This window comes from Juglans microcarpa x Juglans regia, chromosome 8D, assembly GCF_004785595.1.
Source record: "Juglans microcarpa x Juglans regia isolate MS1-56 chromosome 8D, Jm3101_v1.0, whole genome shotgun sequence".
NCBI lineage: Eukaryota > Viridiplantae > Streptophyta > Magnoliopsida > Fagales > Juglandaceae > Juglans > Juglans microcarpa x Juglans regia.
The window spans coordinates 2088345-2106405 of NC_054608.1; the positions used below are offsets into that span (position 1 = coordinate 2088345).

At 37.5% G+C, this 18061-nt stretch overlaps 1 protein-coding gene across 1 annotated transcript; it reads left to right on the plus strand.

The window, feature by feature from the left end:
- Window positions 1-4791: 4791 nt before the first annotated feature.
- On the plus strand, window positions 4792-17839 carry LOC121242053 (transcription factor VIP1-like). The gene is made up of 4 exons (XM_041139946.1): window positions 4792-5531; window positions 6051-6183; window positions 16845-16929; window positions 17292-17839. Exons 1-4 carry the CDS (start codon window positions 4996-4998, stop codon window positions 17549-17551), a joined length of 1014 nt encoding a protein of 337 aa, XP_040995880.1. The 5' UTR covers window positions 4792-4995; the 3' UTR covers window positions 17552-17839.
- Window positions 17840-18061: the final 222 nt, after the last annotated feature.

An 18061-nucleotide genomic window follows, 5' to 3' on the forward strand; every position in this document is an offset into this window, starting at 1 on the left:
ATACGCGGGACTGACCAAAAACATACTCAAATGTGGGAGAGAATAGGTCAATATTATAATCAATATAAAAAACCAAACAGTCAATTTCGTTCTGATGGCTCATTGACCAATCGATGGCAATGTATCCAAAAATGCACAAATAAATTTTGTGCTGCTGTTGCCCAAATAGAGTCACTACATCCTAGTGGTGCCACAGAGCAGGACAAGGTAATAATTTAGTTTCTCCATTGTGGTTTTTTAGTGTTGGATATTATTTTTTCTCTAACATAATCACTTGGCTCATTTAAGCTTGAGAAGGCTAAAATATTGTATAAGGAGAATGAGAAGGCAAAGTTCACCATGGAACATTGTTGGTGTCTATTAAGGCACCAACCAAAATGGCAACAACATATATCGATGATGAACACGAGGAGGAAACCACATAGGAGACATCCAACCTCAACCCCACTAGGAAATGACACTTCCGATGACAACGTCGAGATCATTGATGAGAGGCCACTAGGTAAGAAGAGTGAGAAAGAGAGGGAGAGAAAGATGAAGTCTAGAGAAGTTGAAGATGCTGACTTTAATAAAGCTTTAAATTGCATGACTGAGGATAAAACCATGTGTATGGTGGAGAGGAGAGAAGCGGTCACGAAGGCCGAGAGCGATCGGATGTCATTACTTGCACTTAAGAAGAAGAAGGTTGATATAGAGATCATGAAATTATATCTAGATGGTATGAATGCAATGCAACATGGCTACTTTCAAACACTTCAAAAGGAAGTTTATGAATAAATGAAGAATAGATCTACATCCACATCTACATCTCCCTCCACACCTTTTGGAGGAAAGTAACTCATATTGTTGGTGTATTTTTTTGTGGGCTTATTTTAGTATAAATGCAGAAGAAGGTAGTAGACCTTTATTGTGCTGATTTTAGTGGCTGCCTAGTCACATATGCTGAAAATATGTTACTGGGCAGCCACTATGTGACTGGGTAGCCACATAATAGATGACTCTTTTGTGCTCCTTTTGTGGATGATTGACATAGATGTATTTTGTGGAAATACAAAATCCTACCAATGTATTTTGTGGTTAAGACCTGAATGTATTTTGTGGGAATGTGGATAAGACCTGAATGTATTTTGTGAGAATGTAATTAGGACCTGAATGTATTTTGTGTTTTGTGGATGAAACTGTATTTAATATTTGAAGTTCTACAGATAGAGAGATCTTCTATACTTTGCTCGAAATGAAGAAGTTGTACAAACCTGAAAGGAAAAAAAAACCAACTTGGAAAATAGAGTAGATATGGTTGTTTGATAGAAAAAAGTTTGGTAAAAGAAGATGGTTGAATGAAAAATTTAGTACATATGATTATTAGATAGAAGAAAGTTTGGTAAAAAAACTATATAGTAGAAGAAAATTTGGTAAAAAAAAAAAATATAGTTGGATGGAAAATATTGGATTGGTTTGTAAATTAAGACATTTATATAGAATTTTAGATAAGTTTAATTAGACGTTTGTGGTTATAGCATTAAATAACAATTGAAAAAATATAATTTTTTTAAATCATAATTTAATTAGAATATGATTACTAATTAATATATAATATTATAAATAGTAAAATATGATAAAATAAAATATTTTCATAATTAAAAAAGTTAAAATATTTTTGAAATTATTAATTACTCATGAATAAATAGTTATTCCAATGTAGAGATTTTATGTGAATAGCCAAAGCCAAATTTATCTTTTATTATTTTATTATCATATAATGAAAAAATGGTTATTCCAATGTGGAGATTTATGTGAATGGAATAGCTAAAAGTTAAATTCATCTTACATTCATAAAAAATGTACTTTGACTTTAACTAATCTAATGAAAGTGCTCTAAGAACACTCTCATTGGATTAGCTAAAAGCTAAATCTAATGAGTATTTAGCTATTAGAGAGTAAAATATGCTTATTGGATTAGCCAAATTCTAAATATTTAGAATTTAGCTACAGTAACTTTTAAAAGTTTTTCTAAATTTGAAGGTTACTGTACATACATCAAATACATATTTTATTAATTATTTCTCTCTCCATTTTTTTATCACATATTTTATCACAATTTATATATTAATTTGAGTTATTGATATATTAATTTAATAAGAATATGATTATTAATTAATATATAATAAATAGAATAGTAAAATATGATAAAATAAAATAAATTAATAATTGAAAAAATTAAATATTTTTTAAATTATTAGTTATTCATTACTATATAATGAATAAATTTATAATCTAATGTGGAGATTTGATGTGAATAACTAAAACTAAATTCATCTTATATGATTTTATTATTATATAATAAAAAATAGCTATTCCAGTATGGAGATTTATATGAATGAAATAGTTAAAAGTTAAATTTCTCTTATATTCATAAAAAAATATCTTTTAACTTTAACTAATTCAATGAGAGTACTCTAACAACGACAAGGAGCTAACAACCGATTAGAGCCAGCCACGTCAAGGTCAAAGCTCAACCCAAATGAATCAATTATATACCATCCGATGAGTACTGACAAATTGTCATCAGTATCGATACATGATCTATATAATATTAATTGGTGAACAAACATCTAACACTTAGCACGTCAGTACTTTACATGGTTTTCAATTCATGATCTCTGTAGCGTACGTACATGGATGACTAAACTTTAATTATATGAAATGAATTATGATGGTTTTTGGTTCAACAGTATAGAGCAGGTGGCACAGGTTTGACCAAAAACACAAAAGAACAAAAGCAGGTATATATATATATATATAGTAGGAAAAAGCTATAGATTTGGTTGAAGTTGCACAGCGGATTCCACGTGACAACGTTAATCATGCCCATATAAAATATCTTCAAAAAAAATCTTATAATAGTTCTAAAAAGTCATTACCATCTCCAAATTCATCCATTTTGGCATAAAGATGGTGGGGAATTTTTCTATTTTTTTTTTTTGGGGTGTTTGGGGTTACTTTTAATTAAAATAAAATATATGTTTCATAATATAAGCCATAAATAATCTCTAATTAATAATAACAATTATTGATAATAATTATTACTGTTAACGTCTTGTTTCGTAATCTTTTGGACTAAGTTTCAGCAACTCGGATCTTTAAAATTGAGCCTGCAAAAATAGAGAAGAAGGCAACTTAGAGAGGGTGGATTTGGGGCCGGAGAGTCTTTAATACAAAAATCAGTAAAATCTCTTATAAGTTTATAAATAAGTAAGAGAGTTTAGGAATCAGAGAATTTTTTCGTATATGAGAGTTGCTATTTATACTGAGAGTCTATGGGGAACAGATCGTGCTTGCCCTCAGGAGATTCGTGTTCTTCGTACGATGCCTTTTGTCAAACTTTAATGTGGCGTGACTCTGTGATGACGTCATTAATGTGGCGTGTAGTTCGGGTAGCGGTGCTATTAATACAGCGTAGTTCTCTGATTTACTTTTTCTTTTGCGTCCGTCGTCAGAGGATCGAAGGCTCCCCACCTTTCCCGTTCTGTCCTGTATGAGTCTTGGAGTGTAGTTGGACTATATAAGGCTTGTCTGTTCTAGAGTCCGGGTATTGGGTTAAGGTCCAGTGAGCTTGAGAAGTAGGAGAAAATTCCCTTACAATTTACTACCACGTACTAGTACAGTTTATGGAGTATAAACTACTGATATAATAATATCTAAAAATAATTAAAGAACAAATTAGCCACAAAGAGCTTGCCGTATGGAAAATTAGTGGACAACAAAAGATGCCTAAGTACATTTATAGGTTCTTTTCTTGTAAAGTGAGGTTATTAATTAACACTCCTTGATATAGATAAAAAAAAAAATGATTAGGAGACAACTTGTTAACAATTTTTACAAAACTAATGAACAAAATATTAATTTTATTTTAATGTGTTTAGGTTTTAAAATAAAATATTATTTTATAATATATTTATCTTTTTATCACTTCTGAAAAAAAAAAAAACTGATATGGTATTTTTGGGGGCTGATGGAATACAGGTCGGTGCCCACAAAGCCTAGAATACCATTTAAGCCCTTCTTTTCTATGCTTCAAAACCACGTCTAGCCCACATGGCTCACATCATATTCTGCTTTTTTATTCATAAATTTATTGTTTTAAACAATAAAAAATAGTCTGATGATTAATGAAAAACATTAAATCAACGTTATCCTTTTACACAACCGTATTTTAAATAAAAATTATTTTTATAAAATAACTTATAAAATTAATATCATTTTATAAAAATATTGTCAATTTAAAATAAAATTAGATAAAAGATTGTAAAAATGATTCACATATATCATTATTCTGGTGAGAAAGTATTGAAGTATTGCATCCCAGCCTTCTATGCTCACGCATATTGCTTAAAACATGATTCTATTTCTATCATAATATACAAAATTGAGTCCTTAACCATAGTGCATTGAAAAGCTTAAATCCTTATTGTTTCATTCCATATTTTTAGGACCTTTTGAGTAAATATAAATATAAGGGATAAACTGCAAAATATTTTATTTGATTTACATTTTTATATAATAATATCATTTTTTTTAAATATTTATATAAAAAAATATTAAATGTATTTAAGAAAAAATTTATAAAACACTTATTTCTCTACATGTCAGTTATTGATAAGATGAAAATTATGAAATTTAAATTTAAAAAAAAATAAAAAAAAATAGTAAAATCAATCTTATAAATAAAAATAAAAATATATGTAACACTGTACAGAATGATAGATTGATATTTATAGAATTTAGACCGAATTCACTTAATCAAAAAAAAAAAAAAAAACAACTCCCAATATAGTATGTACAATGTTGAGTTGATCCTTGAAAGATCTTTGGGACCAAATCCTTTTAACTATTCCTTCACTCGCACTTTTCTTCTTCCTTCTTGGCGCCCCGACACGACATCTTTCTTTGTCTCCCGCCCCTAAAAAACGCCACGACCAAACTACCATCGAGAAAATGAACATGCAGTTCACCGGAAAGCCACCGGCGGTTGTGGACATCGAGCAGATGCCAGAGACACCCCTGCGAGGTTCCCACCACCGCAGGGCCCACTCCGACACCTCTTTCCGCTTCCCCAACTTGGACGACCTCCTCCTCTTCGACCCCACGGACCTTGACCTCGACCTCTCCTCTTTCCCTTCCCCTTCCCCCACGGCAACTGGCGCTGCTATGGCCTTAGACTCATCCGACGAGTCTGGCAACCCCAACAAGTCCAACTCTACCGCCAAGCCCACCGTCGGACAGATGGGTTACCACTTCCGTAGCCTGTCCGTTGACTCCGACTTCTTCGATGAACTGGGCCTCGGCGGTGGAAAGGAGGCTGTGGGGGAGAAGAGGGTGCACCATCATAGGCACAGCAACTCTATGGACGGCTCGTCGACGGCGTCGTTCGACGCTGACTCTGCCATGGAGATTATGGACGGTGAAAAGAAGTCCATGGGTCCTGATAGACTTGCGGAGCTTGCTTTGATTGATCCCAAAAGAGCTAAAAGGTAGGGCCTTCTAGCTTTCTAGTTGAATCCTCCATGGATAACTTGTTCTTTTTTTTTATTATTATTATTATTAGTTAAAATTACATGACTTTCTGTGTTTTTCCCGTTTAGTTTGCTTCAAAGTTCTGGTTTTATTTTTCTCTGAGCTAGTTATCTTCTTTTTAATGAATCTTTATGTGCTCTTTTTATTTTTTATTTTTTTGGATTGAAACGAGTGGTGGGTGAGAGGTTAGGTGTATCTGGGGAAGAAAATTTCTTACGTTTTTAATTCTTTTATTTTTTTTCACGCTAATTGTACTTTGTGAGTGTACTTTCTTCTGGCCGGGGTTTATTATATGCCATGTTTTCGGGATTTACGTTCTGCACATGTTCTTGATTTGTGGATGCGTAGGAGACGATTACTCCCTTGTGTATTTCGGGTATAAATTTCAGTGACATTTAGCTTAGATTTTTGGGATTCAGAAGTTCTCGCCAAAGTTTGAACTTGATGAAATGTGTTTGTTTCATTTTGAATTTTAGGATCCTAGCTAATAGGCAATCTGCCGCACGTTCAAAGGAAAGGAAGATGCGCTATACTGGTGAGCTGGAGAGGAAGGTGCAGACGCTTCAGTCGGAAGCAACCACCCTTTCAGCTCAGGTCACTTTGCTACAGGTACAAATCTTTGCACTCATAGCTTTAAAGGATATATGGTTTGAGAGAGATCTTAAGCTGTTGGCATACAAGGTAACCAACTGGCTAACTATAGTTGAATTTATCATGCATGTCGGTTATTAATTGAGGTCACCACAATGCTCATGCCTAAATTTCACAACATAATCTATGAAAGAGTCATTATAAAGGGTGGCAACTTCTTCCTCCTAGGCAATGTGAGATCTCAGTCACCAACTTCCTATACTCAATGCAATGTTACAACCCCACACTAAAATCCCCAACAAGCTCGTTAAGTCATTTTGCTATTGGTTGTACGACTCAAGTTTCACACTTTTGGATGAAAGTGATTATAATATCTTTTGTAATAATCAAAGGAAACCCAAGCTACATTTGAACATATACTCTAAAATGACTAGTCAAGGTTAGTATTGGAGCCCCTTAGAATTATTATAAAGCTCAATGTGAGATCTCATTCACCACTCTCTTATATTCTATCCAGAGTACTATAATTAATAAGAAACTTTATTCCCAAGTATAGACAAAGCCCAAGTACACATGACGAATACAAAGGAAATACCTACATCTCTCTAAAAACAAAAGAAAAGCTAATACAAATTCAGAAAGTTAACATCAGCCATTACAAGAGTTTTAGCTGACAAACACAAAGTACTAAAGAAAAGATCCCTAAGTTCTCCCATTGAACATTTTTTGTCTTCAAAGCATCTCTCATTCCTTTCAAGCAAGAGACACCACATTAGACATGAAGGAATCATCTTATATATATCAACTACATTCTTTCTTCCCTTTAATTCATACTAGATCCACCACATCCTTAGGCATCACCCAAAGTATACCTGACCGTTTAAAAACCTCATTCCACAAAGACATGGCCACTCCACAGTGAAGAAAAAGATGATTTACAGATTTTTCATCCTTCTTGCACATAACACACCAATCAGCTATGCACATACCTCTCCTCCTAAGATTATCAGTGGCCAAAACTTTGCCAAGAGATACCACCCAACTGAAAAAAGCCACCTTGGTAGGTACCTTCACTCTCCAAATATTTTCCAAGGAAACTCACAGCTCCTGTGACAGGTTAAACTCACAACTCAAATATCACACTTATGGCTGGGATTGGTTCTGATATAATTTGTAACTATCCAAGGAAAGCTCAAGCCACATCTAAAATTCTACTCCAAAATGATTAGTCAATTTTGTTTTTTCCTTTTTGATGAATAGGAAATTTTTTATTAAGACAAGTAACATGCCAAAGCCAAGTACACAAGAAGTATACAAAAACTAAACCTAGTTACAGGTTAGGAACTAGAAAAAGAAACAAGAAAATCATGGACACTGGTTCCATTAAGGACAATAGCTGATGCCCACTGAAATAAGGTATTAAAGAAAAAACGTCTAAGTTCGTTCATCGAGCGTTCCTTATCTTCAAAGCATCAACTATTCCTCTCAAGTTTATAATTGGAGGTCCTTAAAATCAATTGAAAGGGCAAGAACTTCTTCTCAACCAAGGTGAGATTTCATTTGGATATTATGAGCGACTCAAAGAAAGCTCAATCAACATCCGAGCCTATATGCCAATTGGATTTATTATAAAAGGTAAGAACTTCTCACTTCCAGGCAATGTGGGATCCTATTAACCATCCTTTTAAATTCAATTCGTACACTAGGCAATATGGGATCCCATTAACCATCCTTCATGGTTGTATTCTCAGAGCATAGGGGTGCGGGATCTAGCACCATTTCTACCCCTCTTGTCGCCGATGTGCCGGGATCAGCAAAGACTAGCTCGACGGAGGTAGCTGGTGCTGCTACTGTGGTTACCTCGCCAATCAGATTGCCAGCAGCATAATTTTTAGAAGAGGGGGAGGTGAGATTCGACAAGCCCGTGGTTGAAATGGTGTGATCGAAGGGTGGGCAGCCACAAATCGTGTCATCGGAGGCCATTGCCCTTACCATTGGTGTCCTAGCATCGGGAAACTCACCCAAAAATGAAGGAGTGGGCTCTCAGGGCAATCACATGGAGATGGGCGCCAGTGTTGGCCTGACCATGGCATCCAGTCATGGTTCCAATTCTTCTGCCAAGGACCTGAGAATGGAGGAGCTTTTTTTTAGGGGGGGGTGTCAGATGGATCGAACTTGCAATTGATTCTCTGTGATGGAGAGTGCACTGATGGGGGAATTGCTAAACCAACCCTATTATGCACGATACCACTTAGCCTAAACTCAGAGAGGTTTATATCAGAGTGGGTTTTTAAGGTCTCGTTTGTTTTCACAATTCTTCTCAACCCATCTCATCTAATCATTTCAATTTTTCTAATAATTGTAAGTTTAAGTTTCGTCGGCGACGGTATTTTGTTTAAGTTTGGCTGGTTTTTGATCTGTTCACCTGCTAATCGTCACTTGATACTGTGCTCCACCTCAGACAAGTGCGACGGGCTCAGGCGAACCATTTAGGGCCCTGGTTTCTGATCTTGTTCTCTGATTTCGGTATTCCTCCGATCCCCCTCCGATCTGGTGTCTTCTATTCCCTAAGATGAAGACTGGTTTCTGATCTATACTCTGGTTTTTGGGGCTGTCGTGTTCGATATGGGTATGTCTATGAAGTTGGTCATAGAATCTAAATCCTTTACACTGGTGAAGGAGGGGAGCATGATGGTCATTACTGAGAGGAGTCGAAGGGTGATATCAAAATTGGTTTTGGGTTCAACAACAATACATTGGCTAGCTAAGGCCTTGGATGCGTGCACAAATGATGAGAAACAAGATTTTTTCTCCACTGCCCGGGAAGGCAGACGTAGTTACACGACCCATTGATGCTTGAATGCTCGAGGATGTTATTTGGCGGTGGAGGAGTATGGTGGTGGTGGGAGGAGGAATTTTATTTTCATTCCCGAGGAGGGGGCAGTGGATGGAGTAGGATGGGGGAGGTGCTGTGTGATTTTTCACTCGGCAAGATTTGTCCTGTGGGTGTCGTTTTGAGAGTGATGGTATGGAAGGACAAAGGCAGGGGGGCTGTAGTAAACATGTAGATGACGTGGAAGTGAGGGAGAACTTGGAGGTGAAAGACCCAAGTACTTCCTCGGTGTCGAGGCGATCGTATGCGACAGCTTTGAAGACGGGTCATGCCTTGGGGGTTCAGAATGAGGGGGGTCGGCAAATCACGCCTCACGACCAGCTTGTAGAGTTGCACAATTCTTTAAAGGAGATGGAAACCCAAATGGTCGAGTTGAAGGCAGCAATAACTTGCTTGTCTATGAAAATAGACTTGCTTTCATCTGGAGGCAACAGACTTGTGAGAAACAAGATATGCCCAAACCCTTTAAATTCTGATAAAGGAAAACGGAAAATCGGATTCGACGCTGTCCCTATAACCAAATCCAAGAGAGTATGGTGGGTCAAAAGGAAATCTAGCATATTTGAAGCGGGGTCTACATCCAGTATCGGCGTTGAGACATCAGTAATGGAATGCCATTTGCCTCTTGGTACACAGGATAGACCGTTAATCGGTATTACACCCTTGGTTCCTGAAAAACTATGACTCCCTCGTCGGAGTTGAAGGAAAATGGTGTACTGCCAAGGTCTGTAGGAGATGTAGAATTCGCTACCACCCCAGAGGTGAAGGAATTTGTTGTCACCCCCGAATCTCCAATGGGGGCCTTGAAAGCATTGAAGAGAAATAATGGAGTTGCTGGAGAACCAATGAGCTTGGCATTAGTGTCTTGTATAGAGGAATGTTCAGAGTCGGGAGTGCAGTTGGATATTGTGTCTGGGGATAATGTTGCTCTTCTAGTCTCTCTTCCTCCAATAGCGGATCGGATTTTGCCTAAAGTTAACAAGATTCAGCAGTTCGTGGAAATTTCACATGGAGGATGTGAAGACCAATTTAAAGAACTAATAACTGCGATTGAGGCAAGCCACGCGCTTGAAACCAAATCAAGTTTCAAGAAAAACAAGGAGTTACAGCGTCTTCTTTGGGCAATCAACTACGATACTAAGGGCGGTAGCTCAACTAGAGGGAAGTCCAAAGGGAGGGCATTGTGATGTTTTAGTTCTAAGGGAAATAAGGGGTTGGGGTTGGGTTTGGGTTTTTGGGTAGAGTTTTAGTTCTACGGGAAATAAGGGGTTGGGGTCGGGCTTGGTGTATTTTGGGTTTTTTTTTTCACGGGTTGTTTGGGTCATTAGGAGCTTCTAATATGGGCAAGGTGTTTTCTTGTATACATTCAGTATACTTGGTTACTCCTTTTTTATATATATAATTTTTTACTTATAAAAAAAAATTCTAAATTTTCACACAAAATAAAATAAACAATTCAACATTAAAAAACAAAAATAATATTAAAAATATATATTCTAACAATATTTTATTCAACTTTTAACTTTAATCTCAACTCATCTCATCTGCGAAAACAAATGAGACCAAATAAGGTTGAGGAGATACAAAATTGTATTGGGATTTCTTGTGTAGGCTTTGAAAAGCAGTTTAGAGCCCTTCTTGTAGCCATTGAGGATGGTTGATTGAAGTCAGCCACAGAGAGATATGGAACTCAAAAGGCTCAAATGTACCATTAATTATGAAGCAAATGAGGGGAGTGGCGGAAGGGATAGATTGAAAGGGAGGGGTGCTCTTTTTGTTAATGAAACCTAAGATCCTTTCTTGGAACGTGCGGGGGCTTAATAATCGCAACAAGCACCTTCACATAAAATCTTTATTGAGGACGTGGAAGATTGATGTTTTGTGTTTTCAAGAAACAAAATTGCGTGTTATTGATAGAAGAATCAGTGGTTTGTGGGGGTGTTCTTTTGTGGATTGGTCTTATTTGGCTTCTCTGGGAGCTTCAGGCGGCGTTCTTTTAATGTAGGGTAAAAGAGTGGTGGAGTCGGTTGAGAAGTGTATTGGGAATTTCTCGGTTGCTAGTTTTTTTAAAAATGTTTAAGATGGGTGGGAGTGGGCTTTTGAAGGCACCTATGGGCCAAACATGGATAGAGATAGGAGAAGTCTATGGGAGGAGTTGGCGGGTTTATACTATTTATTGGATGTGCTGTGGTGTATGGGTGGGGATTTCAATATTACCTGTTTTCCTAGCGAGCGATTGGGGATTTGTCACAACTCCTTGGCCATGGAAGAGTTTTTGGAGTTCATTTTTGATTTGGATTTCATGGATCTCCGTCTTGTCGGGGGTGAGTTCACATGGTCTAATAATTGGGTTTGGTCAAGGCTAGATAGGTTTCTTGTTTCTCCTTTGTGGGAGGCCCACTTTCTAGAACTATGCCAAAAGCGTCTGCCCCAAGTTTGTTCGGATCACTTTCCTATTCTGTTAGATTGTGGAGGCATTCATGGGGACACCGATATTTCAAGTTTGAAAATGTGGCTAGCTGCTTATGGCTTTACAGAGAAGGTGAGATCTTGGTGGTCTTCTTATCAGTTCACAGGCACTCCTAGTTTCATTCTTGCAGGAAAACTTAAAGCTTTGAAGCAAGACTTAAAGAAGTGGAATCTGGAAGTTTTTAGAAATGTTGACAATTAGAAGACTTCCCTTATAGAGGAATTGCAGGCTTTAGAGGGGAGGGAATTGATGGGAGAAACCTCGGAGGAGGTATTATTGAGGAAGAGCGTGGTTATGACTGAACTACAGAGGGTGTTGTTAATGGAGGAGACTTCGTGGCGAAAAAAATCTAAGGCCCTTTGGCTAAAAGAAGGCGACAAAAGTAATCAAGTGCTCTCTACCCCCTCGAAGATAGAGAATCATGTAGTGAATTATTATGAGAACATCCTCATGGAACCAGCTAATTGGAGGCCAAACGTTGATGGTTTGTTGTTTGAGTCTATTGATCCGTAGAGTGCACGCTGGTTGGAAAGACCCTTTGAAGAAGATGAGATTTATAGTCATTGGCGGTATGGCCAAAGACAAAGCACCGAGTCTTGATGGCTTCTTGATGGGATTATTTCACGCTTGTTGGGACAATGTGAAATGTGATGTTATGCAGGTGTTCCTTGAATTCCACTCCTTTAAGAATTTTGAGAAATGCCTCAATGCATTCATTGCTCTCATACCGAAAAAACGTGGGGCAACGAAAATTGAGGATTTCCGTCCTATTAGCCTCGTGAGTGGGGTATACAAGATTATTTCGAAGGTTGTTGCTAATCGATTAAGCTTGGTCATGGAACAAATTATTTCTAATCCTCAAAATGCGTTTGTTCGAAGGAGGCAAATTCTTGATTCGGTTCTCATAGCCAATGAGTGCTTGTATATTAGGTTGAGGAAAGGAGTTCCAGGTATTCTGTGCAAACTTGAAATGGAAAAGGCATATGAACTGAAAATTTCTTTTCTACTTGCTCAGGAGGTGTGGATTTGGAGATAGGTGGATCTCATGGATTTGGTATTGTGTTACTACCGCTCGCTTCTCGGTGCTAGTTAATGGCACCCTTGCTGATTTTTTTAACAGTTATTGTGGTTTGAGGCAAAGGAATCCGTTGTCTCCTTTTCTCTTTGTTATTGTCATGGAGGCACTTGGTCGGATGGTGAAGGCTGCTGATGGGGGAGGTTTCTTATCTGGATTCTCGGTGGGAAATGGTACCAACAGCTCTATTATAATTTCACATCTCCTTTTCGCATATGATACTCTTCTCTTTTCTAAGGTCGATCGTGGCTAGATTCAAGCCTTAAGGGCACTCTTGTTATGCTCTGAAGTCGTGTCAGGTCTTAAGGTGAACCTTGGTAAGTCCGAGATGGTTTTGGTGGGGCCCATGCCTAGCATCAATAACTTGCCGAGTCTCTTGGGTTGTAAAGTGTCTTCTTTGCGTATGAAATATTTGAGATTCCCATTGGGGACGACATTTAAGGCTAGAGCTATTTGGAATGGAGTTATAGAGAAAGTTGAGAAAAGGTTGGCTGGTTGGGAACGGATATATTTATCGAAAGGGGTTAGACTCACATGAATTACGAGTATTTTATCTAATCTTCCCACCTATTTTTTATCTATATTTCCTTTGCCCGTAGAGGTGGCTAATAGGATTGAGAAGCTATTCTAGGTTTTTTTGTGGGGTGGAGTCGGGGAAGAAGCAAAATTCCATCTTGTTAATTGGAATAAAGTTTGCTCTCCTATCTCGAATTGTGGCTTGGGGGTGTGCAATTTGAGGACATTCAATAAAGCTCTATTGGGTAAACGGTTGTGGAGATATCACTTGGAGGGGGATGCGCTTTGGAAGGAAGTTATTTATGTCTGACACGGAAGTGCTTAGGGGGGGTTGGCGTTCCAATGAAGTTGGGAGGGGGGGGGGGGGGAGGGGAAGGGGGCGTGGGCTTATGGAAATTTATTAGGAGGGGCTGGCGGAGTTTTGAAACTCAAATCTGTTTTGTGGCAAGCGAGGGTTCCAGAATCAGGTTTTGACATGATGTTTGGTGTGGTGATAACACTCTTGATAGGGTTTTTTTTCAGCTCTCTATTGCATCGCAGTTAATAGGGATGCTTCTGTGGTGGTTCTGATTGCATTTTCTCAGGGTTCTCACCAGTGGAATGTCCTCTTTAATAGGGATATTCATGATTGGGAATTGAATACTATTTCAAAATCCTTCAGCTTGATATGCTCCATGGGAGGTATAACGGCACAGGGGGACTAGATGCAATGGAGGCCTAATGGTAGCAAGAAGCTTGCAGTGAGGTTGTATTACAAATTATTGGCACAAGATAATTTTCCTTTTCCGTGAAAGAGTATTTGGAGGTCACGTTGTGTATTTGGAGGTCTGTTTTGTGGTAGCTTTTTTCGTATGGATTGCTTCTCTTGGGCATATTTTAACCATGGATAATTTGAGGAAGAGGGGGCTCATTATGAGGGATTGGTGCTAGTTGTGTAAAAAGCATGGCGAATCAGTGGATCATTTATTATTGCATTGCGAAGTGACAAGAGTGTTATGGGATGAGATACTTAGAAGAGTTGGTTTAGCTTGGGTAATGTCATTGAGGGTAGTGGATTTACTAGCTTGTTGGAAAGGGATTCAGGGTTGTCCCCAAGTTGATGTGGTGTGGAAGATGATTCCGTTATGCATTATGTGGTGTACTTGGTTAGAAAGGAATGCACGGTGCTTCGAAGATAAGGGACGTACAACGGTGGAGCTTCAGAACTAGTTCCTACACACTTTATTGTTTTGGTTTTCAGCTATTGTACCTAATAGAAACAATGTCCATGACTTTCTGGTTTTAATTTTTAGCTCTTGGAATGTATTTAGGTGTTCTCTTGTATACTTCCTGTGTATACAGGCTTTGTCTTTTTCATTCATATCAATAAAATTTCTCTTACTAATTAAAAAAAAAAAAAAGAAACATTCTCGTCATACCATATAATTGTAGGTGGCAAGCTACACTTGAACTTATACTCCAAAATGATTAGTCAAGGCTATGAAAGGAGCTTCTTATAATCATTATAAAGGGCAAGAACTTCTCTCTCGTAGACAATGTGGGATTCCATTCACCACTCTCTCCTATGGTCAATAGGGGGGTATTCCATAATGTATGGTGGCGTGTGCATCTTTTCCTAAGCAATGCGGTTGCATGAGTCAGCTTTTAGGTGATCAGGACTTATATATCTACTTTTATGTATTTCATACAATTTAAAAGTTGAATAAGTGGCAATCAATATAAATTCTATGAGCCAACTTTCAAATGATCAGGACTTTTATTTCTAATTTTTATGTACTTAAGACAATTTTTTCTTATAATTTCTCTGGGTAATCTTTGTCGTTGACACTTGTATCACTTTTCTGATGTACGACCTTGCAATAAGTTTTGAAGATAGGTGTATATTGTTCGAGTGCATTTGGTTGAACCTTAGGTTAACAGAGGCTCTGGGAGGTACCATAGGCAGCATACCCCAGGTTTTGCCTCATATGGAGTAATTACAAGTATCTTTCATCGGTTGTACTGATATTGGTGGGGATGCTCCTATTAAAAAAACTTGATATTGGTGAGGAAACTTAATTACTTACCCATAAAAGATATTATACTATGTTGTAGCCAACCTCTGTTGGCTCTCACTTTTGCCCTCTCTTTTTTTTAAAGTGACTGTTTATGCAGAAGGGATTAATAGATACAACAAGTGTTGGTGAATGTCGGAAATAGTTTGTGGGGAGAGGTCAGTGATAGTTATTGAAGAGTAGGAGATGTTTGGCATTCTCTTTAATAAACATTGGGTGAAAATGATCTGTTTGTTGCATTCTTATAGCCTGTCAATCTTGTTAGTTTCATGGAGTGAGAAGTTGATTGTTACAACCTCTGAAATTTGGTGGAAGTTGAAATGTTACTTTTGGGTGGATATCAGTGTTATTGGTATCTTATTATTAATAATCTTGACTTGAAACGCTTGAAAAGGTAAAAATTGGTGGAAGTCAGAATGTTACTTTTCGGTGGAGATCAGGTAGAGGTTGTATCTGGTATTTTATTATTAACAATCTTGACCTGAAAAATTATTTTACTCAATTTGGTGTATTTTTATGTCCTCGTGCATCTAGTTTTTTACTTATCAAAAGATGTGTCTAGACTTTTAGTTAGCCTCCTTTTTTCAGTCACCCATATTTTGCATCTAGAGTGGTCGATGCAACTCCAAAGTCAAAGATTTAATCAAACCTCATGCACATTAGATGTCTTAGAAGTAGACTTTCCGATACAATTCACATTATTTCTGTTATGCGCTTAAAGGATGCTTGATAATGATAGGGTACTTGAATCGCTGCACAGCTCAACAAGCACCAGTAGCTCAAAAGGAATAGAATTAAGGAAGACACATATATGTATGTGAAATAGGAGTTTGGTCAGACAACTCAACATGTCCATGCATGGTTATCTATTTGCATGGAGCCTTGGAAAGCTTAGTCACTTTGTATTTTAGGAGTCTATTAGAAATAGTTCATTTTATAAACAGCAGTAGCTCTATTCCAAGTTATCTTAGAATAGTTATTATTATCTTGGTGACTGATCAAAAAATTATTATTATCTTGGTGCAGTTTTCTTGGAGTCTTAAGTTTGATTATGATTTGTTGTTGAGTCTGGTTTTATTATGGTTGTAAACTGTATTTAAGCAGTCTTGGTTTGTTAATAAAATTATGCTTTAAAGAAGCATAATATATGGAGGGTTCTGTGGAGAGAAAGAAACTGTCAGAACATTGAACAGTAGGAGGGCAATGGAGAAACTCAAAGCTTTCTTTTTTTAGTTCACTTTAGCATTGGACGGCTGCCCAATTATGTGATTCTCCAGCTTTAGCTTTCAGAACTTTCTTCATCTCTTTAATTTATCTAGTTTGTAAGGAATTTCTAGGTTCCTTTAGTAACCTAGCTTGTTGCCATAAACATCAAGATAGGTAACCGGAGTTATGGCAGGACAACTGATAGCCTTCCAACCCGTATCAAGTCGGAAGGTAGAAGGTGATCGTCAGAATTCCAACCCACTCCACTCAGTCCAATATGACATCTAAGTTACCTTCTTTTTATTCCATCTTAGTATGCTATACCACAAAGACTATTCTATCTATGTATACCAATTTCTTGGTCTGAGTATGCTAGTCACCTAATTTCTATATAATAAGGAAAAAATTACCAAAGGAAATGTTGAAAGCATGGAAAGCTTCTCATGTCTGTTTCATGTGATGCAGAGAGACACTACTGGCTTGACTGCTGAGAATAAAGGGCTCAAATTGCGATTACAAGCTATGGAGCAACAAGCACATCTAAGAGATGGTATGCATTTTGTCAATTGTGTTTATTCCACCCTTTGTGCCTTTTAAAGCCGTAAGGTTTGGTTGATAGATATTTGCCCCAATCAGAATTTCATATCAAGTTGCTTATAAAAGAGAGAAGAATTTCATAGTAAGTCGAGTGAAGCATCAACCGAGTCAGTAGAGCCAACAAGTGAATAAATAAAATTTCCTGAATACATATGAATTCTTTCTTGTAACTCCCACAGAAAAGATTACACAATGGCTTGGTTCCCAGATTCCTACACTTGATGACTTTCTGCATTATATCATCTAGCGGGTATTGAGGAATGAATTCAGTTGGGTGAGGAGTTAAATTAGTTATACCTTTTCTGTGGTCTACAGCTCTGAATGAAGCACTGAGGGAAGAAGTGCAGCGGCTGAAGATAGCAGCAGGCCAACTTTCGGCTGTCAACGGGAACCCTTACAACAGAGGATTATCCTCTCAATATTCGTCCCAGCAGCCAGCCTTACACCACTTCGGTAGCCCTCAGACCCAGCCACACCAACAGCAACAGCTTCACGTGATGCAGTCATCTTCCAACAACCAGACTGCAAATGGACCGCCTCGCCCTAGCTTCTTGGACTATAACCAGGAGGGGTAGTAACATCACAGGTTTAGCGATGTACATGTATGTATGTATATGTATAGGTGTGGCAGTTAAAATTTGTGAAGGGTGTTACTTGGATAAGCCCCTTGTATCAGTTGCAGATATGGCTGTTCAGCGACTCCTAGGATAGAATAACTTAAAAAAATATGCTATAGAGAAACTCCACTACAACAACTAATGGTTGGATGAACATTGTTACGTTTTCTTATAGAACAGAACAAGGAGCTTCTTCTGGTTTAGAATTAATGTAACTTAATAATAGTTATTGTTTTTCTCGCCTTAGGACGTCTCCCTTGTGGCCTGGATGTAAAAATGGGAGGCATATTTCGCTTGCTTGAATTGGTATCTAAGGAACTCTTTTCAAATTTTAGGAATTGGATTGCATTGACTTCCATCTTCTTTGAATTATTTGAGGTTTGAAATCTATAAAGTGGCTAATATGAATAAATGGTTTTCTAATTGGTTTCAAGCTTTATCAACAAGACCGTCTCTATGTGAAGAGAA